Consider the following 27,018-nt stretch of genomic DNA (forward strand, 5'->3'; position numbering starts at 1 on the left):
TATTCATAAGAATCAGGGGCACTACGTGTTTTTTAATGTGAATACATACCTCCCAACAGTCCCGATTACAGCGGGACAGTCCCGATTATCAGGGCCTGTCCCGCTGTCCCTCCCGCGGTTGGCAGTGTCCCGCGGTGAGGAGGGGCTGTTGGGAGTCCCCCCTGTTGGCTGCTAAGCAGCGGGGAATAAACGCTGTGCGCATGCGCACAGCGTCTTTTCCTGCAGCCAGGGGGCTGGGGGCATGGCTAGAGGCTCACAGAGCCTCTGGGTCATGCCCCCATAGCGGGAAAATTTTCAACGCGCCTCCGGCGCGCAGCAGCTGCGTCCCTCATCGGGGACGTCAGAAGTTGGGAGGTATGGAATAAGATTGTGCTACCGTGAGGCATCATTTGTAATGGGGATACTATTGTGTGTCTACATCTATATCTTGTGAGACTACACCCTTTTTTCAGCACGCACCTCTGGTGTGCAGGGAGGGCGCCGAACACCCTAGCACCGGCCCTGAGTTGATGGAATATTCGATTACAAGTTGTCCTATGGCAAAATTTACAGAAATGTATCTTAATATTTGTAATCGATCCTATCTCTCTCCTTCCAGAGGATTTCACATGGGAATTTTTAAAAATCATATTTCCCTAAATGTAACCAGGTCCTGGCAGATTTGTTTCATTGTCTTTGGTCTTGCCCTGTTATTAGGAATTTCTGGAGACAAGTCTGGGATTTTGCTATAGATCATTAGTAATTTATGTCCCATTTACGCCATTTACTTTCTGAAATAAGAATACCCTGAGATTTAAAAAAATAGTTCTTAGTGATTTCATCAGTGGCCGGTAAATCTATATTTCAATTATGGATATAAAATATCCTCCCTCATATAGGTTGGTTGGAGGCATCACTTCAAAAAGAGGCGCACACCAAAACTTTTTGAAACCTGGGAGAGTTTCGCAGAGGTCCTACTACTAATGTTTTAGTAACACCTTGTGGTATGAAGCGCACATATTTCTCAATAATCCCCCAATAACATTAATATTTTGGTATATTACTGATTCTTGACCATTATTATTGCCTTATATGTATTGTGCAGTATTTATGGGATGCTGCTACTGTTTTTCTCAGACATTGTGGTGATGTTGCAGTGGTTCATGGTTGTTTTTAGAATATACTAATTATTAATGTTATCGCTTTTTTTAAAGCTCCAATAAGAGCAATTGAAAAAAAAGGCACAGGCAGCATCATATGTAACAGATATGAGGTTTGGATTAGTTTATCCCCTGCCAAGAACTTTACTTGTCGGTGTCAAATTCAAGAATAATCATAATACACAAATTTGACTGGGCCGTATGATATAATTCAGGGGCTTGGTGAAGTGATAAAGTGTCTGGTTTTTATCACCAACCAATCAGCTCCTACCTGTGAAGTTACAGGTTTGGTTTGCAAAAATGACAGGTAGGAGCTGATTGGCCGGTGATAAAAACCAGACACTTTATCACTTCACAAGCTTAATAAATCTACCCCTGAATGTGGAAATCAGCACAATTTCCTTATACAAGAGGGCTGTGCATACTTTTTGTACCGTACTATGTGATGCGCGGGAGCGCGCATCGCATAGCACAGAACGGAGCCATACACAACGGACCGTGTATGGGCTCCTTGAAAAAAGGCATTGTCCCTAAATTGAAATTAAGAGAAAATCGTTAAAAGGGAGAAAAGACCTCCACAACAGTGACATATCTTTAACGGTTGCAGGGTGTGCATGGCACATGTTCTTTAATACTTACCTCTCCAAAATTCTGCATCGGCAGAAATCATCTGGGAAAATTGCATAGACAGACATCTCCCCAGTGATTTGCCCATGTGCAATACAAAAACCACCGGGGAAAATGGCCACTGTGCACTTTTCCCAGACACCTGAGAATTAAGACCCTGAAACAGTATAACTCCAAGGTTCTATATGCACCCATTTCGGCTGGCAAGGACATAAGAGAAGTATATAGTGTGGAATCCTCGCCTTTTCCTTGACTTTAGCACAGCACCAGAGTCTACTCACTCACCCTAACAGCTAGAGAGAAGGGGGCAAAACGGAGACTGCACACGGGTCCCTACTCTCTTAATACACCCCTGCTCTATAGTCTATATGACGTACAAGTATTTTAAGAGGATAAATGTTTCTGTATCAGATGTACTTCATCTCATGACTATGTTAATCTGGCTAATATGTCTCAAACAAATGCAATGCAAATGACATCCACTTTTACCAATAACGGTGTAGAGCCGTTATGTGGTAATGACACAAGATATGACACCATACTGATGGTACACATCAGAATCATGCAATGTCATGGTGAGTACATGCTCAGCGAGTATGGACCTTATTGGGGAGGAAAGGCCCTTTTACCTGGAAAACACCAACATGGAGAGGAGACTGAATAGCCATGATGTGAATATGAACAAATAACTGTATGCTGTGTGAAAGTCATCACTACAAGAAATGAAAACATCTTGGTTTATGATCATGGAGCCTCACGGATAGTAGGAAATGAAACATAAAAAGGGGCCCCTTTTTTTATTAATCATGTATAGAAAATGGTAATGGAAAATGTAGACCTAACCCATGTCGACCTTCAGTCATATCGGGTCAAAGGGGTGTACTTAGCGCCACAATACACATGTGCCAATAAATACAATGTACTACTTGATCATTTCAAGGTAAATCTGCTTTATTTTGAAAAAAAAAAATTTGTATAATTTAAAAATCTATAATGGGGGGCATTTACAGTACGATTAGTACGGTGCATTCAGCATCCTGAAGAAGCCGCAAGGTGAAACTAGTTGATGACCTGGACGAGGTTTGGATCCCACTGGAACTGTGCATTATCACGCAGCCCACCTGGGAAGTCTGCCGGCAGACCCTCAAGCCACCCACGGCACCCTGGTAAGCTACCAATATTCGGGTCAATTCCCATCACGATACAGGAGATACCAGTTTACTGACTTATAAAGGGGAAAAGCAATCCCCAAAAAGACTTTACCATCCACTACCTATAAAGGAGGAGCAACTTTGGACTGTTTATATTCATGTTCCCTGTTTGTTTGTCTTGTTTTGTCTAAACCCACCCCAGTGTGTATACCGGTATTAGCATATTGTTTTTTATTGAGCACACCGTACTAATCGTACTGTAAATGCCCCCCATTATAGATTTTTAAATTATACAAAAATTTTTTTTTCAAAATAAAGCAGATTTACTTTGAAATCAATGAGAAAAGATATGTCCAAGAGAGGACATATAGAAGTCTCCCTGTGTGGGGCACAAGCCTTATGAAAAGATATTAATTAAATAAAATTTCACTTTTAATGGATATGTATTAAAAAATTCCTCTAAATAAATGAGGAATATGGTACAATCGACATAGAACATGCAGATAGACGGACATAACGTAGACAACAACAATTATTATTTACAGTATAGTAAGAAAGCGGTGAGAATATTGGGGCTTTCTGAATCTATGGTATCCCAGGATATCCGAATGTGGTTATAACAAATGTTAAATGTTATCCTGGTTAAGATACAGTTCTAACAGTCTGGAATTCAAGTATAAGATTGGTGTGCAGGTCGGCTCATGCAGAGGGGAATCTTACATTAATAATTGCTCTAATAGCCATTTCCCTAGGATACATGAGCAAAACACACAATTTTACAAATCTGTCTGAGTCTTTTTCTGTTAATTTGTAAGCAAAGATATAGGTAAGAAATGGTAGCAAGCAATATAGGATGTCAGATTGATCTTTACTATGTTGCAAAGTGGAGAATTGCAGAGAGAGTTTCTACAATATAACAAATAATGTTGGCAATTTATGCACAGTTATTGACCTCTCTAAGTGGCACTTAATTTTTTAGAGGCAGTGGTGAGTATAGCAGATACTTGAGTTGTATGTGCACCCTGGGTGGCTGCTGCCTACGCATGTGCCCAGATTGGTTCAGTGAATGCGTAGTTGAGCGGACTCAGGATGCGTCACAAGTATAGTAGTTTTGATGTAGTATAGGTTTCTGCTGTTGCCGCTGGTGACCTCCCCTGCTCTGTTGTCGAAAGGCAGAGCAGAGCAAAAAAGGGGGGTGGAAACCGCGGGAATGAGAGAACCTCAGAGAAGAAAAAGGGGGGGGGGAAAGGGGGGGGGGGGAAACGGGGAGAATATAGGAAAGTTGGTTTACTGTGTTCCCTTGTAAAAAATGCTGCTGTCCCCTGTATGCGGTTGGAAGTACTCCTTCGCAGTGAACAGGGGATGAGCGATTTAGCACAGGCAGTGTAACCAGTGAAAATACAGTAGTGGCCTCTGTGGTGATTATCGGTGCCCTTTGATGTCTGTCCTGTTATCTAATTGATATTGCAGGAAAAGCGTATAAGTGGCACTGTAAGATAACACCAATTTTGAGGACAGGTAAAAGATATAGTGGTTAAGGAATATCTGGACAGATGTGAAAGTCCAGTGCCACAAGAGAATAATTAGTTACTAACTGATGTTACAGTTGTTGGATAGACAATCTCAGTGAGTGCTACAGTTTCTCTAGCAAATGACACTGTCTATGCTATAGACATTAGAGCAAATTAGTGCTGATAATTGTTGTAGCTAATGTTCCTTAAGTCCAGTGCCACAAAAGAACAATTAGTTACTTGACTGATGCTACAGTAATTGGATAGACAATCTAAGTGAGTGCTACAGTTTCCCTAGCAAATGACACTGTCTATACTATAGACATTAGAGCAAATTAGTGCTGATAATTGTTGTAGCTAATGTTCCTTTTGCACTGGTGAGTGCTTGTGATTGGTACTAGGATTGACACTATCAGGTTCACTTGTGTTTAAGCAGATTGAATAAAGACAGGTGCTGCTACTCTCGAGAAATACGTGTTAACATGTGCCACAGGCAAGACATATATTGGATTTTTCTATCAGAGATAGTAACAACATATATTCAAGTTTGCTAAACAAGTATATAGAAAGTAGGATAGTGGAGCAGATCCTATCAGGGTACTGCTGACTTACGGACCGGGACTCTGTATAGTCAGTGGCGGGACCCGCTAATGAAAAAGTCTCCTGTCGGCTCTGTGCAAGCTGCACACGGTTGCTGGGGAAGCCGCAATGGGGGATTTTCAGCGTATTCTCCTATGTGGCTAAATCCTTAGCTGGAGGCTGTAAGGTTCCACCGGAGGCAGCAGGTGTATTCTCCACGCCAGTCCTCGAGGTGATTGCTGAACAGAGGGCTCAGGCAGATCATCAGACTGTTAGATGAACGGAACTCCTGCTCGTGCACAGCGGGAGTTAGGTTTATTCCAAGACGTACGTTTCACCAAACGAGGCTTTCTCAATTGGAATCATTCCAATTGAGAAAGCCTCGTTTGGTGAAACGTACGTCTTGGAATAAACCTAACTCCCGCTGTGCACGAGCAGGAGTTCCGTTCATCTAACAGTCTGATGATCTGCCTGAGCCCTCTGTTCAGCAATCACCTCGAGGACTGGCGTGGAGAATACACCTGCTGCCTCCGGTGGAACCTTACAGCCTCCAGCTAAGGATTTAGCCACATAGGAGAATACGCTGAAAATCCCCCATTGCGGCTTCCCCAGCAACCGTGTGCAGCTTGCACAGAGCCGACAGGAGACTTTTTCATTAGCGGGTCCCGCCACTGACTATACAGAGTCCCGGTCCGTAAGTCAGCAGTACCCTGATAGGATCTGCTCCACTATCCTACTTTCTATATACTTGTTTAGCAAACTTGAATATATGTTGTTACTATCTCTGATAGAAAAATCCAATATATGTCTTGCCTGTGGCACATGTTAACACGTATTTCTCGAGAGTAGCAGCACCTGTCTTTATTCAATCTGCTTAAACACAAGTGAACCTGATAGTGTCAATCCTAGTACTAATCACAAGCACTCACCAGTGCAAAAGGAACATTAGCTACAACAATTATCAGCACTAATTTGCTCTAATGTCTATAGTATAGACAGTGTCATTTGCTAGGGAAACTGTAGCACTCACTTAGATTGTCTATCCAATTACTGTAGCATCAGTCAAGTAACTAATTGTTCTTTTGTGGCACTGGACTTAAGGAACATTAGCTACAACAATTATCAGCACTAATTTGCTCTAATGTCTATAGCATAGACAGTGTCATTTGCTAGAGAAACTGTAGCACTCACTGAGATTGTCTATCCAACAACTGTAACATCAGTTAGTAACTAATTATTCTCTTGTGGCACTGGACTTTCACATCTGTCCAGATATTCCTTAACCACTATATCTTTTACCTGTCCTCAAAATTGGTGTTATCTTACAGTGCCACTTATACGCTTTTCCTGCAATATCAATTAGATAACAGGACAGACATCAAAGGGCACCGATAATCACCACAGAGGCCACTACTGTATTTTCACTGGTTACACTGCCTGTGCTAAATCGCTCATCCCCTGTTCACTGCGAAGGAGTACTTCCAACCGCATACAGGGGACAGCAGCATTTTTTACAAGGGAACACAGTAAACCAACTTTCCTATATTCTCCCCGTTTCCCCCCCCCCCCTTTTTCTTCTCTGAGGTTCTCTCATTCCCGCGGTTTCCACCCCCCTTTTTTGCTCTGCTCTGCCTTTCGACAACAGAGCAGGGGAGGTCACCAGCGGCAACAGCAGAAACCTATACTACATCAAAACTACTATACTTGTGACGCATCCTGAGTCCGCTCAACTACGCATTCACTGAACCAATCTGGGCACATGCGTAGGCAGCAGCCACCCAGGGTGCACATACAACTCAAGTATCTGCTATACTCACCACTGCCTCTAAAAAATTAAGTGCCACTTAGAGAGGTCAATAACTGTGCATAAATTGCCAACATTATTTGTTATATTGTAGAAACTCTCTCTGCAATTCTCCACTTTGCAACATAGTAAAGATCAATCTGACATCCTATATTGCTTGCTACCATTTCTTACCTATATCTTTGCTTACAAATTAACAGAAAAAGACTCAGACAGATTTGTAAAATTGTGTGTTTTGCTCATGTATCCTAGGGAAATGGCTATTAGAGCAATTATTAATGTAAGATTCCCCTCTGCATGAGCCGACCTGCACACCAATCTTATACTTGAATTCCAGACTGTTAGAACTGTATCTTAACCAGGATAACATTTAACATTTGTTATAACCACATTCGGATATCCTGGGATACCATAGATTCAGAAAGCCCCAATATTCTCACCGCTTTCTTACTATACTGTAAATAATAATTGTTGTTGTCTACGTTATGTCCGTCTATCTGCATGTTCTATGTCGATTGTACCATATTCCTCATTTATTTAGAGGAATTTTTTAATACATATCCATTAAAAGTGAAATTTTATTTAATTAATATCTTTTCATAAGGCTTGTGCCCCACACAGGGAGACTTCTATATGTCCTCTCTTGGACATATCTTTTCTCATTGTACTTACCCTACTCCCAGGGAGCACCTCCTCGACCATACTATATACTAATTTGTCGTGTGGAGTCAGCCTTTCTTCTATCATTTAGGTCAGACTGTCCAGTGCCCTAGAACCCATCCCCCATTCCCCAATTCCCCTCTTTTTTGTTACTTTGAAATCATCAAGTAGTACATTGTATTTATTGGCACATGTGTATTGTGGCGCAGAGTACAACCCTTTGACCAGATATACCACCACTCCTAAGGTATTTGTAGTATACCCGTACTCAGCAGCAACAACACACATTGGGTTTTAGCGCATACCTCTACCCCCACCTTCTATCCTACTTCAGTCATATCGACCTCCCTGCATGTCGACCTAGTGGTGTCGACCTAGTTGCTGTCTGTCCAATGATCCATACCCAAAAGTAATATGTTTCTCTTATTAAATACAACCATTATGCTCAGAATAAAGTCGATTTTCAATGGTCAATTTAGACTTTTTTATTTCTTTACATATTTTATCTATTTCTAATGTACTAACTACTGTAAGTGGAAGTGCCCATGCATTAGCCGGCTAGCATATATCCCCTTAGACTGGTGTAGGGAAGCAATCATTTTACTCTCACTGTTCCAGGCCACTACAGGTGAGGCAGCTGAATAAGTGCTCATTATTAATGTGTCAGGGCTGGTGTAAGCCTTCTCAGCACCCTAGGCAAAATGTCAAACCACTGCCGCGCCCCCCCCCCCCCCCCCATACTGCCACCAATACCCACTTTCCAATCCCTTAAGGCATACTTGACTAACATTCTGGAATGTCAGAGAGGCTCCAAACATTGTGTGGTCCTCACAGCCCCCCCAGGAAGATGGGCAAGTCCCCTGCTTTCCTTGGAGGCCCTCCACACCCTTCCCTTTGCCACCCAAAAGGAGGAGGTGGCAGCAAAGTAGGGAAGTATGTCTCAAGGGAAAGTATGGAGGTGAGGTCTTACAAGTTCCACAGTCGTCATCTACATTATGTACAACAAGGATCCTCATAGACATCCTTGATTTTTTGATTTGCAAACTTGGTGGTGCCCCCCCCAAATCCCGGCGCCCTAGGCTGCTGCCTAATGGTAGAGCCGGCCCTGTTGTGTGTGTGTGTGTATAAGTACCTCTTTGTAGGTTTTTATTGTTTTGTTTTTAGCACATTTTTGATCTTTAGTCTACATATTCATTGGAACACATACTAAATATCTAACAGAAGCATTGCATATTTGAAGTAATATTAATAGTCATCAAAAATGGATATTAAACATGTACATATGGAAACTGGTATCAAATTTGCATATGACTGAATTTATATATACACTAATCGACAAAATCAGTAAAACTTTGGGGCAGATTTAATAATGAGCAATATTCTGGTTATCACTCCCTACTAATGATAAATAGTACTTCAATCATCTGTCATTTTTAACCCTTTCAAGTCCTAGTCTAGGTCAGGCTCAACAGCCGTGGCGCTAGTAGCAGATTCCATGGTGGGTCACTTTAAAATAAGAACATTAACATCATTCAACATTCAATGTAGACCATTTTTGAATAAAAAAAAATGTACAATTAATTTAAACATTTAAACCAGATTGTTTGAATTGCAAAAGGTTAAAAAGGACAATCAGGAGCTTATTGGTTTGAACACCATTTAAGATGAGTAAAAAGTGAAAGAATATCACTAGTTGTTAAATCTGCCACTTTGTGCAATATCAGACAAGACACTAACTATTCTGCTGGCATTCATTCTAAAATTAAAAATAAAAGCACTTCCAGTTAGTATTTATGCATCATTCATATGTAATGTGTCATTATATTGTAGTTGTGTCAAGAAACTAGGATAGATGTGTCATAAAGGCAAAATTGCAAGGCGCCATACATTTTAGCTGTTTTTTAGATCCAGGTGCCGGATGGCTGACAGACAGTCGGGATTCCAACAGTCATTATACCGATGTCGAAATCCCGACAGCCACCGGCTATTCTCCCTCGTGGGGGTCCACACCCCCACAGAGGAACAATAGAATTGGCTTCGTTGCACTCCCCCCGCTGTCTGGGTCCGGCCAGTCAGGATCCCGACATCTGGCTAATTACCCTTTAGATCCAAACTGTGTGATCTACTATACTTAAGTATAGAGGCTAAAACACAGCATCCATGTAGCAGATTACAAATCCCTAAAGCCCTGTACACATGGGGCAATTTTAGCCAATATCGCTGGCTAAATGATTGCTAAGCGACCAAATCGCTCTGTTTCTCTTTGTACTTGGCTATAAATTGGTAGGAACGCGGTCCCGCAGCCAGCCTTTATTTGTCATTGGTCACAGGAGCATGAGCCTGCGATTATTATAAAAATCGCTGGTCACTGGTGCACAATACACCAGCAAACACTGATTTCTTGTCAAAATAGAATAGAGGTTAAAAAAAAAATAAAAAAAATTAAAAGGACAGAATTGCTTGCCATTTTCAGCCAAAACCACTGGTCGCTGATGAAAACTGTACACTAAGCAATATGATCACGGAGCAATATATCACTGAGAGATATTAAGCCAAAATTTCTCAGCGACCATATTGCTCAGTGTACTGTTTTTATCAGCGACCATCGATTTTGGAAAAAACACAGGCGGCTCCCAGTTCTTAGCAGAGGGAGCACTGACATAAGCAGTGATATCGATCTCCCCAGGGTCATCCCAGCGCTAAATCTAGGCTTCGGCTGTTCACAAGGGGAGGTGGGGGGGGAAATCTATTCGGTGGTCAGTAATTACAAATGGATTTCCCCATATTTGCATGGCTGCAATGCCATATGCAGCTGTGCACAGTGGCGTGAGGTCACTCTGGCGGGGAGGCGACTGATCGCTTGGCTTGATTGGGCTCAATGTGTTACTGTTTTCAGTGCACATAACCCTGTATGTCACCATTGATTACAGTATAACTATATCCCCTTTGATTACAGGTAATGTATAGCTAAATCTGAATATTGCACAGCAATCAAGTTTATGACATGATATTAAGGGATAATGAGATTCGAGTGATATGGCTGTAATTAAGCCGGTTATGTGACACTTGCTCAAAATAACAGAAATGTATTAATGCAATCGTTATTAATCTCCCTCTGACAGCACCATTTGTTACTACAGGTATAACTCTGGCTAGCACTAATAAGAGCTCAACATTTGGAAATAATCCTGTTGCTTCACTAAAGTATGAATACAAAGACAGACAAAACTGTTTGTTATCGGTGCAAGTGGTTGGCTAATCATTAATTGCAGGAGGAGAGCAGACATTACTTACAGCCTCTTGATACCAGATTCCTGGGGATTGGTTGGTTTGGGCGTAATTATTGGAGACGGATTTGGAAGCTTATTTTCTTCATCTGCTTCTTCACTAAAAAAAAAAAAAAGGATCTATTAATTTGAATCAATGCATTATAATTAAACACATTTTGACACTATTCTAGAAATCTTTATATAAAAAGTGAAAATTAAGTTATAGCCCCACCTTTCGCTAACATAATGTTAGCAACCTGTATTGCTTTTATTATTCCTTACAATTTTATGTTGCGTGTGGAACAGCCAGCCTAGCATTTTTTGTTTTCATGCTGCAACTAATGGCTCCAAGTGACAGTTTCTCTTGATTTACTAAGGGAAAACATGTTATAGGGAGCCTTGCTTATGCAACACCGCTCCGATGAGCCACTCACCTGGGTACACAGTTCTAATCTCAGCACTGCAAGCTAGTAACAGGGAAAATAGATTTGGTAATGACCAATAAATGGTGTAATGGGGAGGAGACTAGAGACCTTACTCTGGTCCTTACGCCCCCCTTGGGTGCGATGGTGAGCAACTGTGCATGCGCATGTGCAGCCGCTTGGTGTGAGCAGGCGCGGCAAATTGCTTGTTGGCCATCCTGTTCGCACCTAGCAGTGCGGGCGGGGAGTGTGGGGTGGCGGAGAAGGGACAGGACCATGGGAACACCCACTGTTTCATTGGCATTCCTATGCTAAATGCGTCTGCGATGCAAATGTGAGGGGCAGGCAGCTGACGTCAGCGGATGTCAACTGCCCACCCCCTTCCTGTATAGGTCGCTCGCAGATCTAAGACACCACAGAGACGACCAACTAATGATTTTGTCCCCGCATGCAAGGCTGCGAATCAATGTATATGCAAAACATCCATTCGCGTGCGTGCAGGAAACCCAGGTAACACCCAAGTGTTACCTGGGTTAAATACTCAATTTGTGCTTATGAAGCAGCCAACCTCTACTGCTTTAACTTTTATCAAAAGTCAGAGATTTCAAAATGCAGCACACAAGGTGGAATAGATGAGCAACTGGTAATAGTACAAAAAATAATATAAACATACAACTAAGATTATATGCAGTTTCAAACATGCTTATACAGGTTGAGTATCCCTTCTCCAGATATCTGTTATCCAAATGATTCCGAAAAACCATAGTTTCTGGAATGTACTTTTCTTTTGCTAAAAGCACTACTGGGGACATCTGTTACTGGTAGCACTACTGGGGAAATCTGTTACTGGTAGCACTACTGGGGACATCTGTTACTGGTAGCACTACTGGGGACATCTGTTACTGGTAGCACTACTGGGGACATCTGTTACTGGTAGCACTACTGGGGACATCTGTTACTGGTAGCACTACTGGGGACATCTGTTACTGGAAGCACTACTGGGGACATCTGTTACTGGTAGCACTACTGGGGACATCTGTTACTGGTAGCACTACTGGGGACATCTGTAACTGGTAGCACTACTGGGGACATCTGTAACTGGTAGCACTACTGGGGACATCTGTTACTGGTAGCACTACTGGGGACATCTGTTACTGGTAGCACTACTGGGGACATCTGTTACTGGTAGCACTACTGGGGACATCTGTTACTGGTAGCACTACTGGGGACATCTGTTACTGGTAGCACTACTGGGGACATCTGTTACTGGTAGCACTACTGGGGACATCTGTAACTGGTAGCACTACTGGGGACATCTGTAACTGGTAGCACTACTGGGGACATCTGTAACTGGTAGCACTAAATGTGTGCAAGAAAATTATTGCTTAGCATTCAGTGCCTGAGATAGTACACAAACTTTCTTTAATGTTTTGAAACCTTGTTTCATGCACAAATAAAATATTTGTGTGTACAGTATTTCATATGTTTTATACAACATAACAGTCCCGTCCTCAAGATACCTAATTGAAATATAAAAATGTTCAGAAATACGGAACAATCCATTATCCAAAATGCTTATGGTCCCGAGAAATACTCGAAAGTTTCAGATTTTATTTATTACAATAAATTAGTTGTGTTTAGTGTGTCACAACAACAGTAAAGATGTGGTAGTATGTTAGAAGGCATGTCACAACGCCATTATAGCAGTTTGATAATTATTTAGAACCATACCTTTTTTTTCCCTTCAAATGAGCATGAAAATAAAAGATTAGTGTACTCTATCTGAATTTGTCTATGTAGCAGACCCCACGTGTAAATTCTGTAACAGGAGGAGACTGTGCTCCTTCTGCGGAGCTACACATCCCAGCATGCCCTGCCACAGGTTGCCTACCTCCGGTCTACACTGTCAGTGGTGATCAGGTAAATTAGGACTTCAAGCACAACTACCAAAAGGCAGTGAGTTCTACCTTCTATAATAAGCAATCTCTTCCTGCAGCATGAAGACTTTGGCTTTCAGCTCGTTTCTCTCGTGTAACACGTCGCGCAGTTCTTGTAGCGTAAACCTGGGCCGACTTGAGTCTTTGAGGTCAATGGACATTTTCTCTGAGTCAAAAGTATAATCTTCGTTTATGGCTTCAGTCTAAAGAGATAGGGTGAGAGCCTTCTTAATATATTTACAGCGTTGTATAACTATGACATAGGAAAAGCTTACAATTCTGAACCAGAGAGACCCATGAATATACAGTGGTAACAGAGGCAAGGCTCATGAGTCTAATGGTTACCTTTTCTGTCTTCTCTTCACCATTTTGCAGCTGCTCTCCTTTCAACCTTTCCCTCAGTTTCCCAATTTCTGATCTCATGTTCCCAGACTCCTGTTCCTTGGTTTGCAGGTATGCCTCCAGCTCCACCTTCTGTTCAATCAGCGATTTTCCCTGTGCCTCCACCATTGTAATGCGATGTCGCAGATCATGATTAATCTTCATGAGGCGATTCTGCTGCTGCTGCAACTACAGTGTGTCCAGAAGGATAAGTGACAATGGATTAGAGTAGTCAATCAGCAATGACGCAACTTCATAACATGCGCATGCATTCAGACAGGGTGCGAACACATTAGGAGTTGCGGTTGAGGCCCGAAAAATGTATTGGTCATTCCTGGGGAGTGACAGGGATGACAAAATGTTTGCTTCCAAATTTTAACACCTTTTTTGCAGGGTTAATAATAACCCCTTTGATTGCCAACATCTCCGTGAGAGATGTGCAAAATATCTGCTAAAAATGCCAGCGTTGCTCACATTTGTTATATAAATTCAAATAAAAACGTTGCGTAAAAAAAAGATTATATTTTCATATATATATATAAGGTGAACATTACAGGTTATTTTGCTGAATAAAAATGTTTGCTTGGTACTCTTTACCTAGAACGGCGCCCGCGATTTGCATCGCGGGCGTCGGGGGTAAAAAATCGCGGGCATCGCGGGTACATAAAAAACGGGTGCGACGCGATGCCCGCGATTTTCCCATAGGGATCAATGTTAAAACTGTGATTGGACGCGATTTTACTGTTAAATGCCTCAATGCCCGCGATTTGGCCATAGGAAACAATGTTAAATGGGCCACAGAGCCCTAATAGTGCCCTTGAACTGTGAAATGGCCCCCACAATTGTTAACGCCACCCCACGATCAACGTCAACCCGAAGCGTGGCGAGCGCAGCGAGCCCGCGAGGGGCGGCGGTACGCGTCCTCCGACCTTTTCATACCCCCACTATCCACGTCGGCGTGGAGTTGAGAATAGAATAGTGTGGCGAGCACAGCGAGCCACCGTACCAGCGTGGGGAGCGCAGCGAGCCCCGCGAGGGGACGCGGATACCTTCACAGGTAAACGCGTCCCTTCGCGGGCTTCACAGGTATCCGCGTCCCCTTGCGGGGCTTGCTGCGCTCGCCACGCTTCGGGCTCGGTGGCTCGCTGTGCTCGCCACACTATTCTATTCTCAACTCCACGCCGACGTGGATAGTGGGGGTATGAAAAGGTCGGAGGACGGTTGACGTTGATCGTGGGGTGGAGTTAACAATTGTGGGGGCCATTTCAGACTTCACGGTGACTATTTGGGCTCTGTGACCCATTTAACATTGTTTCCTATGTAAAAATCGCGGGCATTGAGGCATTGAACACTAAAATCGCGTCCAATCTCACTTTTAACATTGGTCCCTATGGGAAATCGCGGCCATCGCGGCAATCGCATCTCACCCGTTTTTTAGTGCATTCGATGGTCGCGATGGGCGCCGTTCTAGGTAAAGAGTACCGTTTGCTTGGCAATATTACTGTTTTGACAAACTCACTTGGCACTCAAAGAGTTAAATCACCTCATCTGACATCATTCCATAGTCAGTCATATACCATAGATCACATTTCTATCCTATGTTGATGTTTGGTCTGAATAACAACAGTTCCTCTTCACCATTGCTGTAAAGAGGTAGTGCCCTTGAAAATACATCACTTATCTGTTATTTTTATGGTCACCTGTACTGTCAGCTTTTGAGGGGATCAATTAGCCGTGGTAAATTACTGCAGATAATTGAATTCCCCCTAAGAAAACAAACTTTAACATGGATAAGAATATGGATTTAATTTTTTTTGCAATTCAAACAGTCTGTTTTAAATGTTTAAATTAACAGTAATTGTATTATTATTATTATTATTATTATTATTATTATAAAAAAATGGTCTACATTGAATGTTGAATGATGTTAATGTTCTTATTTTAAAGTGGCTCACCATTGGCTAGGGCTGTTGAGCCTGACTAGACGTTAAATAACCTTATATTTATTCCAATACTCACTGCTTCAACATCCTCATTTTTAAGTACAAGTTCTCGGTCTTTGGCTCTTATTTCATCTCTTTGCTTATCTACCACCTCCTTCAACTTTTTCATTACTTGCCTTTCTCTTTCTGACATCCCTAGAAATAAAAAAATAAATTAAAAAAAAAAGTTAGTAAGGGACAATACTGGGATACTTCTAGACCCGTATAAGTATTGTCACATGGGCCCTTATTCTGATCGGTGCGGAAATTCCCGCATGCGGACGGACCGCCGATGTTGATCGTCTGCGCATGTGCAGAGGTCACTCTGCGCATGTGCAGGCGATTTCGCCGCACAGATTCTTTATACGCCGCACAGGGGGCGTAGAGGGACGTAGAGGGGCGTGAGGGGCTACTTAGCCTCATTACCCTATGCATACGCCCCGCGTTTCATGGGCGTTCCCATGCAAACGCGGGGCGTATGCATGGTAATGAGGCCGTGACGCGTGGGTACGGGGCGGGCATCTGACATCGCCGGATGTCAGCTGCCCGCCCCCATACATGATTTCACACGGACAAGTGTCCGTGTGGTCTTGTGTTGCGGGACCTGGTGGAGCGTGCGGCCCTGCATTCGATGTTCGGCGACCATCGAATGCAGGGGCTGCTCCCAAGACGGAGGAGGCGTATCCCCGTCCAATTTCATGCGGATCGCCACATATCCGCGTACGGACGGCAGGTGGCGATCCGTATGGAAGGCGGGGATTCGCCTGCACGGTTGCGGACGCATATTCTGATCGGGCCGCACCGATCAGAATAAGGGCCCTGGTTTCAAAGTGTTATAATATAGTTTCCAGGTTTTGGTCATATGCATTTTTGCATCCAGATGGTTAAATCAAATTGACTGGACTTCTAATTAAAGTCACCTGTGCTCAAGCAAGGGCAAAATATTATGTTTGCTGCCCTCACAAAAAAATATTTGACATGGGTGAAAAAAAATAAAAGACTCAAAAGCACACATGTATATTTATTTACAAATGAATGCCTAATACAAACACACACACACACACACACACACACACACACACACTAGATTGATTCCTAATCAAAGGAGAAATACACATATATTATATGAAAGGGCAATCATAGGCACATCTAGAAATATGCTAATGGTTGGTCCTAGATTGGAGGCAGTGAATTTGGGAGTCGTGGCCTAAAAAGGGTTGTGGCCTCATTTTAAGGGTGTGGCTTAACCTTAAAGATTACAGCGGTTTTTTTTTAAATAAAAGCCATTGCTGGGCACTGGGCAGGGCACTGGGAAAGATTACAATGTTTTTTTTTTTAAATAAAAGCCATTGCTGGGCAATGGGCAGGGTACCGGGAAAGATTACAGCGTTTTTTTAAATAAAAGCCATTGCTGGGCTGGCCTGGCACTGGGCAGGGGTCCTACCCAGCAATGGCTTTTATTTAAAAAAAAAAAAAAGGCTGTAATCTTGCCCAGTGCCCTACAGGGCATGTAGGGCACTGGGAAAGATTACAGCCATTTAAAAAAAAAAAAAAAAGTCATTGGGCTGGCACTGGGCAAGAATATAAATCAAAGCCAGGCAGCACTGTCTGCAGCAGTGAGTTTGTCACTCTCACTGCTGCACTTACCAACACTGTCAGAGACCAGGGGCAGGAGCTGAGCCGGAAAGCAGTCTTATGGCTATGCGCTGGGCTGCTGCGCCACACAAGTACACTAGCCCAGCCACAGCAGATGCAGGAGGACGGAGCCGGATAGCGAGGACGGAGGAGAAGGAAGTCAGGGCAGGAGCCGGCGCAGCCCGACGTCATGGCACACACGCTCCGCAAAGGACCATGGGAGGAGCTGCGTGCAGTCGGGCATGCGCGCAGCCCTCCAGGGTCCTGCTGACAAATATATTATGCGAAATCCGGGCAGCGGCGGTGTAAATTAACACTTAAAGGTACAGGCGCCGGGCAGTCTAATGGGTGGCCCGGTGCACCCCCGGACCACCCCTTAGATTCGCCTATGTGGGCAATGTACATAAGAACAATAAAATGGTCTCAATATACAGTGCCTTGCAAAAATATTCACCCCCTTTTTATTAGACAAAAAGGCATCACAGAACAATACACCACAGCACAAATAATATAAGAATGAATAACAAAGACATAGGAAATATCAAGCAAGACATGTAACATTTCCAGTTCAACTAGCATTGCATAGTGGAGTAAAGACATAAATAAAGTATATATCTTCGAATTCCTATGGTGTCTGTTAATTCAATATCACTCAATTTATCTAATACACAAAACCAGAAGAGAGAGAGAAAGAAAGAAAGAAAGAAAGCCATGGGACATATAAAACTTATCTTTCGTGTTGTACTGAGTTATTTACTAGGGCCACCCATTAAGCTAGTGATGGTTCGGAATGGGCCATCCAAGAGCGAGCTATACTGACTTTAGCTAAGCAACAAAGATTAGTAACATACTGAATATCTGAGTTGCTAAGAGGTGCATTCACCTGACCCACAACACACATAATTTAGGAGTAAGGGCCTATTCAGGGATTCCAGTCACCACTATGATGGATTTAACCTGTAGCCAGAAGGAGGAAACTAATGTACAGTCCCAAATGAGATGAAGAAACTCCCTTGCATAGATCGCCACTTAGGGGCTGTACGACCTGCAAACTTGACCAGCTTAACAAGGGTCAGGTATGTCCTGTGTAAAATAAATAATTGGATTTTCTGGAATCTCATGGAAACCGTAGCATGATGTGGAAGTTCTCACTGCATCCCATTCCTCATCACTCAAGAGTCCAACATCACCCTCCCAACAGGCATGCAGTGCAGGCAATGACTCCTTATGAAGATAGAATAACAAAAAGGAGTATGCCAAAGAAATAGACTTAGTTTTTCTTAAATTGCTCAAAAAAAGTTTAGCTGGAGAAAATGCAAAAACGGGGGAATTTTTTTGAATTGACTTTGGAGGGCATGTCATAATTGTAAGTAACGAAAAAAAGTATGTTTGTGAAAGACTAAACTGTTCCCTTAATTGTTGAAATGATTTAAAAGTGTTAGCCCCGTAAAGTTGCCCAATGGATACAATCCCCGGGGACGCCCACAGCCGCCTGCCGGATAGGCGAGATAATTCAGGGAACCACTTGGAGTGCCAGACAGGAGTGTCCGGATCAGAATCTACAAACTATGAATTGCCTGCCAGATTCTTGTAGCCTGCACAATAAGCGGAGGGGAGATTTACCATCAAGCCATAAATGCAGAGGGTATGGTTCGAGCAGATTTGTTGTATACACAGAACTGGGAGTGACAACGGGTTATCCTCTTGAACCCACAACCTAATATGAGATAATTGACTTAAATAGTAGTACAGCCTAAAATGCAGGAGGGCCAGACCGCCATCAACTCTGGTTCTAGTAAGTGTACCAACACCAATTCTAGGGCGTATATTCGCCCATATCGGGGAAGAAAGTAAGCTATTCAAATGTATAAAAAAAGGAGACCAGTGTTTGTTGAAGCACGTACAGAACCTTAGGTTGTACGATCATTTTGACAAGGCTGACCCACCCAATTACACTTAAGGGTAACTTGCCCCACACCTTATAACAGATAGGATTGAGACCAATAGATCATGCGCTATATAGCAGCCCTGGTCACACAACCAATAGAATGAAGAACCACTTCAAAACAATTCATACAATACCAAAAAAAACGTTTTTTGGAGGTTCCCTAGGCGCTATTGAATAGCGATCCAATCTGAAATTCAATAGCGCCTAGGGAACCTCCAAAAAACGTTTTTGGTATTGCCCCACACCTTAGCTTTATCTTTAATGTAAGAAAGTAATGGAGATAGGTTTTAAGGGACAAAATTCATACAATCATTAGTAGTGATTATCCCTAGATATTTTAATTAAGAAACCCAACATAATAGTAAAGAAATAGCTGGTTCAGAGGCAGGGGCATAATGGACGATTAACCCAGTTAATAGTAAGACCAGGGTATGTACCAAATTCCTTCATAACATGCAATGTAGCAAGCATAGAAATTCTATAGTCACGTAGAAACAATAATAAGTCATCAGCGTATAGTGCCACTGTGTCCATCCTCTGCCCCAATCTGAACCACCTTTGGCTTTTTTACCTATTTTGTTACAACACAAACTGTAATTTAAATGTATTTTTTTTTTTTTTATCTGAAGTTTATGTGATGGCTCTGCACAAAATAGTCTAAAGGCGATATTTAATGCCGACCGAGTTCAGCGGCAGTGCGAGATGTCCGCCCAACTCTGACGTTTTTTTAAAGGGGAATTAATTTACAAGGCATGGTTTTGCCTTCATAAGTCACATAATTAGTGAAATTAAGTCTGACTGTGTTCAATCTAAAGGGATGCTTCGATTTTGACAGTTTTTTTTATTCAAATGGAAAATTGAAACAGTATTTAAGTCGCTTTTGATCAGCATTCGATGCATGCTCCCATTTTCTCTATATCAAAAAAAGAAAAATAGATTGTGCAGGCAAGGAAATATTGAATTTGATCCAGCAAATCGAATGTGTACACTGTGCCTTGAATGCACATCTAATTCAATATTGAATGCAAAACTGCAGATCAAATGTGAAATTGAATGGAAAGCAAAGGCCAAATCGAAAGGGGGTGGAATTGGGGAAATCTAAATCAAATCGAATCGGAAGTAAATCTATGTGTGTTTACACACATAAAGTGTCACATGACCTGTCAGTATAAAAGCACCTTTTCTGAAAGGCACCAGAGGCTGCACCACCACTAAGCATGAGGCATCACGCCATGATGTCCAAGGAGCTCTCCAAGTCAGGGACAAAGTTGTTGTTTTTGAAAATTACAAGTCAAGGTTGGGTTTTAAAAAAAATATCCAAATCTTTGATGATCCCCCGGAGAACCATCAAATTCATCATCTTCAAATGGAAAAAAATATGGTACCACAACAAACCTGCCAAGAGAGGGCCGCCCACCAAAACTCACACACCGGGCAAGGAGGGCATTAATCATAGTGGCAGCAAAAGTAACAAAGGTTAACCCTGAAGGAACCACATAGTTCCACAGCAGAGACTGGTGTATCTGCGCATGGGACCACAATAAGCCGTACACTCCATAGAGCTGGGATTTATGGAAGAGTGGCCAGAACAAAGCCATTACATAGTGTACAAAATAAGAAGGCATGTTTTGAGTTTGCCAAAAAGGCACGTGCACGACTCCCCAAATGTATGGAGGAAGGTCAGATGAGACTAAAATTGAACGTTTTGTCCACCAAGGAAAACGCTATAGACACAAACATGGATGATTCCCACACTGGTCTCAGATGATGGTACAGAGGACTCTCATTTCTCCACTAGATGAATATATTAAAGAGATAGTATCCCATGACTTCAATGATGGAGGGGCTAAACACTACTTAATTATAGACCTAAACACCAAAACAAGAAAAAGGAAGTGTGGATGTAGGTACACTGAAAGTCTAATAATGACTCAACATATTTTATGAGTCATTATTAGACTTTCAGTGCACCTAATTCCATACTTACGTTTTCTTGTTTTGGTGGTAAGGAAAATGCTATGTCTGGGCAAACTCAACACATCCCATCAGTGGTGTAGCTAGGTTTTGGGTGGCGCCCCCCCCCCCGCCGTTAATGAGGGGGCGCCTCCCCCCCCCTCCCCGCCGGCCACCCGTGCCCCCCCCCCCATCGCCGCAGGATTACCTGTCTGCGCGTCCCGGCTCCCCTCCTGGCTTCAATTAATTCTATGCAGACGGACTACGATAAAATGGCCACCCCCATACCGCAGACAGTTTCAGAGTCTGCTTTATGGGGCGGCCATTTTATCGTGGTCCGTCTACATAGAATTGATTGAAGCCAGGAGGGGAGCCGGGACGCGCAGACAGGTAAGCCTGCGGGGGATGGGGGGCGGGGGCATTACTATAGCACCGCAGCCCCCCAGCGCCCCCACATGCACAGCACCCCCCCGCGACGGCTGTGGTGCTATAGTTACACCACTGCATCCCATCACCCCAAATATTTTTCAGCAGTAGGGATTGGGAAACTGGTTTGCGTTGAGGAAAGATGGATGGTGCTAAATACAGGGATATTCTTGAGCAAAACTGTTTTAGCCTGCCTGTGATTTAAAACTGGGACGGAGGTTCACCTTCCAGCAGGACAATGACCCAAAGCATATTGCTAAAGCAACACTCAAGTGGTTTAAGGGGAAATGTTTAAATGTGTTGGAATGGCCTACTCAAAGCCCAGATCTCAATCCAATTGAGAATCTGTGGTCAAATTTAAAGATTGCTGTTCACAGGCAGAAATCATCCAACATGAAGGAGCTGGAGCAGTTTTGCTTGAGGAATGGGCAAAAATCCCAGTGGCAAGATGTGGCAAGCTCATAGAGACTTATCCAAAGGGACCGGCAGCTGTAATTGCCGCAAAAGTTGGCTCTACAAAGTACTGACTCTAGGGGGGTAAATAGTTATGCATGCTGAAGTTTTCTGTTATATTGATCTATTTGTTGTTTGCGTCACAATATAAAAAAATGACATCTTCAAAGTTGTAGGCATGTTCTGTGAATGACATTATGCAAACCTTCAAACAATACATTTTTGCAAAGCACTGTATCAGTAATATATATCTCATCCTGTTGTAGGAAATTATGGGTCCGAATCATACCTGATTGCTGCTGTGGGAATTTGCACATGATCAATTATCAATACAATGCGCATGCATCCTGGCCGCAGTGCACGTGCCTTCCAGCAAAGAAATCCTGCAACTTTTTTCCTTCGCTAGCTGTTTGCAAGGTGATTGACAGGAAGCCGGTGTCTGGTGGTGGTAACTGGCTGTTTAATGGGATTGCCAAGAAAAAGGCAGACATGCCTCGGGAAAATGCAGGCATGCCCTAGCATTTTAGGGGAGGGTGTGTGATGTCAGCTCCAGCTTTTATTAGGCTGATTTTGACCGATGGATATATAAATCGATTTTGAATGCAAATCATTCGGTATTTTGAACAATTGTGATCTGATGCGTGACTTAAAAAGAAAAAAAAAAGAGAAGATAAAAAGTAACAGAACTCCTGCTCTAGCAGATGTCGCGCATGTGTACTATGGTTTGTAAACATGTGCAGTCTATGGCATATATTCAATGCCGTGGGCGAGCGGTGACTGCGAGCAGGACTTTTTGCTCGCAGTCACCGCTCACCCTGTCAGTATTCAACTGACCCCCCTCATTCGCAAATTCCCCCTCGCTCCGTTTTTTGAGCGAGGGAGAATTGGCGTTTGTGCCTCCAAAAGCTGCGAGAATCGAGGCTAATTACAGACAGTTTGCTGCACTAGCCTCGGCTCTTGCAGTTTAGGGGAATCCTCGCCGTTCTGTGACTGCGAGGATTCCCCCGGAACGTTGCATAGTGCGAGCGGCCGGCGCGGGGGTTAAACTGCGAGGATCACTGGTTTTCTGTGATCCTCGTAGTTTAACCCCCTCGCCGGCCGCTCGCACCGACATTGAATACTTGCCACTCAATCGACCGATGTGCAACTTTTACCTTACAACTTCAGCTACAAGAATACAGCTGCCCGGTGCAACTGGTCCTTCAAAAAGGTGTCCCTAATTACAGTAATAACAAAAAATTATATTCTTTAGAAAAATTGTGAATCTGGATTCCTAATACACTAATATATTTACAATGACAATGCAATATTCTTAGATCTGCTTTACTGTGTTTTACATTGGAAAGGCGGCACTTAGTAGATTTCCCTTTCTAATCAAAATTCATGACAGTTGCTGTGAGAGGCAATGGCATTTGTAATGGATGTTTTGAGTATCTCGCACAGCAGTGTTGGCACTTAAAGGTTTAATAAAAAAAAAGGTTTGCTGGACAATTTTCACACCTATTTTGATAAACTCCCTTGGCATTTAAAGGGTTAAAAAACGACAGTACTATGCGCACTGAACAGCCATCCTGACCAAGTACATGTACAAAGTCTATTATAAACAAAGCAGCACAATATTTATGTTCTTTTACCTCGGGTTACACTATTTTTATATTCAATTGTCATCTCCGACTCGCCACTCCTTCAGCCCTAAACTCTGGCAATGCTCCAGCCAAGAGCATTGACTCATATGTAATCAGCATCAGCTGAACTTGCTTCACTATTTCCAGACCAAGCTGATCTATTCTAAGTGAACAGACATCAGATTTAGTTTTGTCTGGAACACAGAAATAACCAAAAGAAGCACAGCTATATTTAAATAAGAACAGAGCACTGGACAGGGATGATTCAAAAGTAATACAGGTTGAGTATCCCTTATCCAAATTACAATGTGAAATGGCTCAATTTAGCCAAATTATCATAGGAACAATAGTAAATGGGCCAAAAACACCCCTGAACATTGAAATGTCCCCCCAAAAGTAGTTGACGCCACCCCGCCATCAACGTGAACCCGAAGCGTGGCGAGCGCAGCGAGCCCGCGAGGGGCGGCGGTACGCGTCCTCCGACCTTTTCATGCCCTACTATCCACTAGGGCGTGGAGTGAGAATAGAATAGTGTGGCGAGCGCAGCGAGCCACCGAGCCCGAAGCGTGGCGAGCCCCGCGAGGGGACGCGGATACCTTCACAGTTATACGCGTCCCCTCGCGGGCTTCCCAGGTGTCCATGGCGACGCGGACACCTGGGAAGCCCGCGAAGGGACGCGTTTACCTGTGAAGGTATCCGCGTCCCCTCGAGGGGCTCGCTGCGCTCGCCACGCTTCGGGCTCGGTGGCTCGCTGCGCTCGCCACACTATTCTATTCTCACTCCACGCCCTAGTGAATAGTAGGGCATGAAAAGGTCGGAGGACGCGTACCGCCGCCCCTCGCGGGCTCGCTGCGCTCGCCACGCTTCGGGTTCACATTGATGGCGGGGTGGCGTCAACTACTTTTGGGGGGACATTCCACTGCTCTGTGGGTTTTTTTGGGGTTTCTGGGCCATTTACTATTCTTCCCTATGCTGATTTGGGTAAATTGATCCATTTAACATTGTTTCCTATGGGAAATCGTGGTCATCGCGGGTAAATTGAGGCATTTAACATTGTTCCCTATGGGGAAATCGGGGGCATCGCGTCTGGACCATTTAAGCATTTTTATGTGCACACGACGCGACCGACCCGATTTTTCACTGTTTTCAATGCATTTCAATGGGAAAATCGGGGGCATCGCGTCGGTCGCGTCGCAGGCCACTAAAAATTACCCCCGATGGCCGCGATTGTGGCCGTGCTAGGAAACAAGTACCCTTATTTATTTAGCACCCTCTAGTAGACAGGATCTGATTGGTTGCCCATAGCAACATCACATGATGTAGAATTCACATCTTAGTAAATTTCCCCCTTTAGTGTCTAAGCTGGTACACAAACTTTGTTTCATGTTTTAAAACCTTGTTTCATGCACAAATAAAATATGATTGTGTGTATTTCATGTGTTTATACAACATAAATGCAAGATACCTCAAGATACCTCATTCAAATATAAAAATAATCTGAAATACGGAATAATCCATTATCCAAAATTATTTTGGTCCCGAGGATTTTGGATATGGGATACTCAACCTGTAATTGAGGTTTATTATATAATATATACAGTAGAAGCTGCTTTACTAACAATAACAAGTCTAATGTACAGTAAGTTGCAATAGAAGAAAAAAAAACTATCCATGGATAAAAAAAAAAAGGTAACAGTTGAAAAACACACCAAACTAAATTAAATAATGGAGGTACAATTAAACAACAATAAAGCAGATATAGAAATGTTTTTACTTCATTATCCCCTCACATGTACAGAACTGAACTAAAGTGGCAGAGAGAACCGCTGTCCCATTACAGTGCTAGGTTCTGGAGCTGGACAGTGGCTTCAAATCGCACCGTTGCGATGCAATGCACGCTCCTGCGTAGTAAATATCGCAAGGCAAAATAGTATGCAAATGCCGGTGTTTTTGTACTACATCGCATGTTATTGTACTACATACTAATGTAGTGTAACCCAAATCTGATGTAGTTCAAATTGCATAGCACACATCTTATAGACTCAAATCGCACCTAGCGCACATCTCACTGTGTGAAAATATTATGAATAATAACGACTGTAATATGCAGCAGTAGTAAACCTTTTGGAATTTCTCCTGCATTAGGGTGGTTTTTACATCTTGGGGATACATAAGATTATGTAGAAAGTATATAATTTAACAGTTACAGTAGTTTCTGCAATTCTTTTTATACATAACAAAAAAAAAAAACAGTTTCAAAGATATACCCCCTTTGGATTTGTACCAATTGTAATGAAATGTTTTACTCATGTTTTTAACATTCGTACAGAACATGTAAATGTGTGTGACAACAGAACCCATTAATCCGCAAATAGGAAGCTCATTCATGTTTTAAATTGGGATAAAACATGTTGCACATATTTGAACGCTTCTTGCTTCTTTTGATGAATAGTTTTTGCAAGTTAACACACTGAGGTCAAGGCAGTAAAGAGATTATTTAACAAGGTATCCTAAAGACAGAGAGCCTCAAAGTAAACCGGACATGTAGCAACCCTAGTACAGCCTGTGTCCTTGTCCAACAGCACAAATTGTACATGAATTGAATACAATGTATGTAAAATATCATGCCTCACTCTCTAGAAGCAGGATGGTTTGAGGTATGGTTACTCAAGCACCAGATAATGGGCCGGATGCACTAAGCTTCAAAAGTGATAAAATGGAGAGTGATAAACAACCAACCAATCAGCTCCTGCCTGACATTTTTCAAACACAGCCTGTGACATGGGAAGTAGGAGCTGATTGGCTGGCTGTTTATCACACTCCATTTTATGACTTTTGAAGCTTAGGGCATCTGGCCCAATGTCATGTTGACGAGGCAATTGAAATTCAGGTTTGATGAGTATGGAGAATTACTGATACCCCTTTTAGGCATACTACCCAGGATTTTAGACCCGTTCAATCCTAGGTTTTTTTAAATTCCGGGTCCATTGCAGGTGCGCAGTACCCGGGATTTTAGACAACTAAAATCCCAGGTAGAGCCATTCAGACATACGCTAGTCCTGGGATTGTGCGCGTGCACGTGAAAAATCCCATATGTCTGAAAGGGGTATTATTAAAAAAATACATCTATCTACCTACCATGTCAAGGGTATATCTCTGTGATCTGTCAACCTAGCAGCAGTGACTTACAGGTGGTCGAGCCTGCCAACATTTTCTTTTCCCTCCCCAGCATAAATTCTAGATCATATGTAGTCTAACTACATATTTAATAAGACTTACTACCAGCAATGAACACTCTACATAATTATTATTATTATTATTATTAATAATAATAATACTACAGAATAGAACAGGTATGGGCCCAGATGCACTAAGCTTCACAAAGTGATAAAATGGAGAGTAATAAACAACCAGCCAATCAGCTCCTATCTGTCATTTTTCAAACTCAGCCTGTAACATAGCAAGTAGGAGGTGATTGGCTGGCTGTTTATCACTCTCCATTTTATCACTTTGTGA

General features: G+C 42.7%; 1 protein-coding gene across 1 annotated transcript in view; it reads right to left on the reverse strand.

Annotated features, from left to right (window-relative positions):
- RILPL1 (Rab interacting lysosomal protein like 1) overlaps positions 1 to 27,018 on the reverse strand; it is a 46,366-nt gene that overhangs the window by 12,459 nt on the left and 6,889 nt on the right. Inside the window, exons 3-6 of the mRNA XM_083151284.1 lie at positions 15,500 to 15,618; positions 13,445 to 13,669; positions 13,130 to 13,302; positions 10,766 to 10,858 (exon numbers count right to left, since the gene is read on the reverse strand). Coding sequence (XP_083007410.1) covers positions 10,766 to 10,858; positions 13,130 to 13,302; positions 13,445 to 13,669; positions 15,500 to 15,618 — 610 coding nt within the window. The remainder of the gene's footprint in view (positions 1 to 10,765; positions 10,859 to 13,129; positions 13,303 to 13,444; positions 13,670 to 15,499; positions 15,619 to 27,018) is intronic.

Source organism: Crinia signifera, chromosome 1 (genome assembly GCF_055691185.1).
Source record: "Crinia signifera chromosome 1, ASM5569118v1, whole genome shotgun sequence".
Taxonomy (NCBI): Eukaryota; Metazoa; Chordata; class Amphibia; order Anura; family Myobatrachidae; genus Crinia; species Crinia signifera.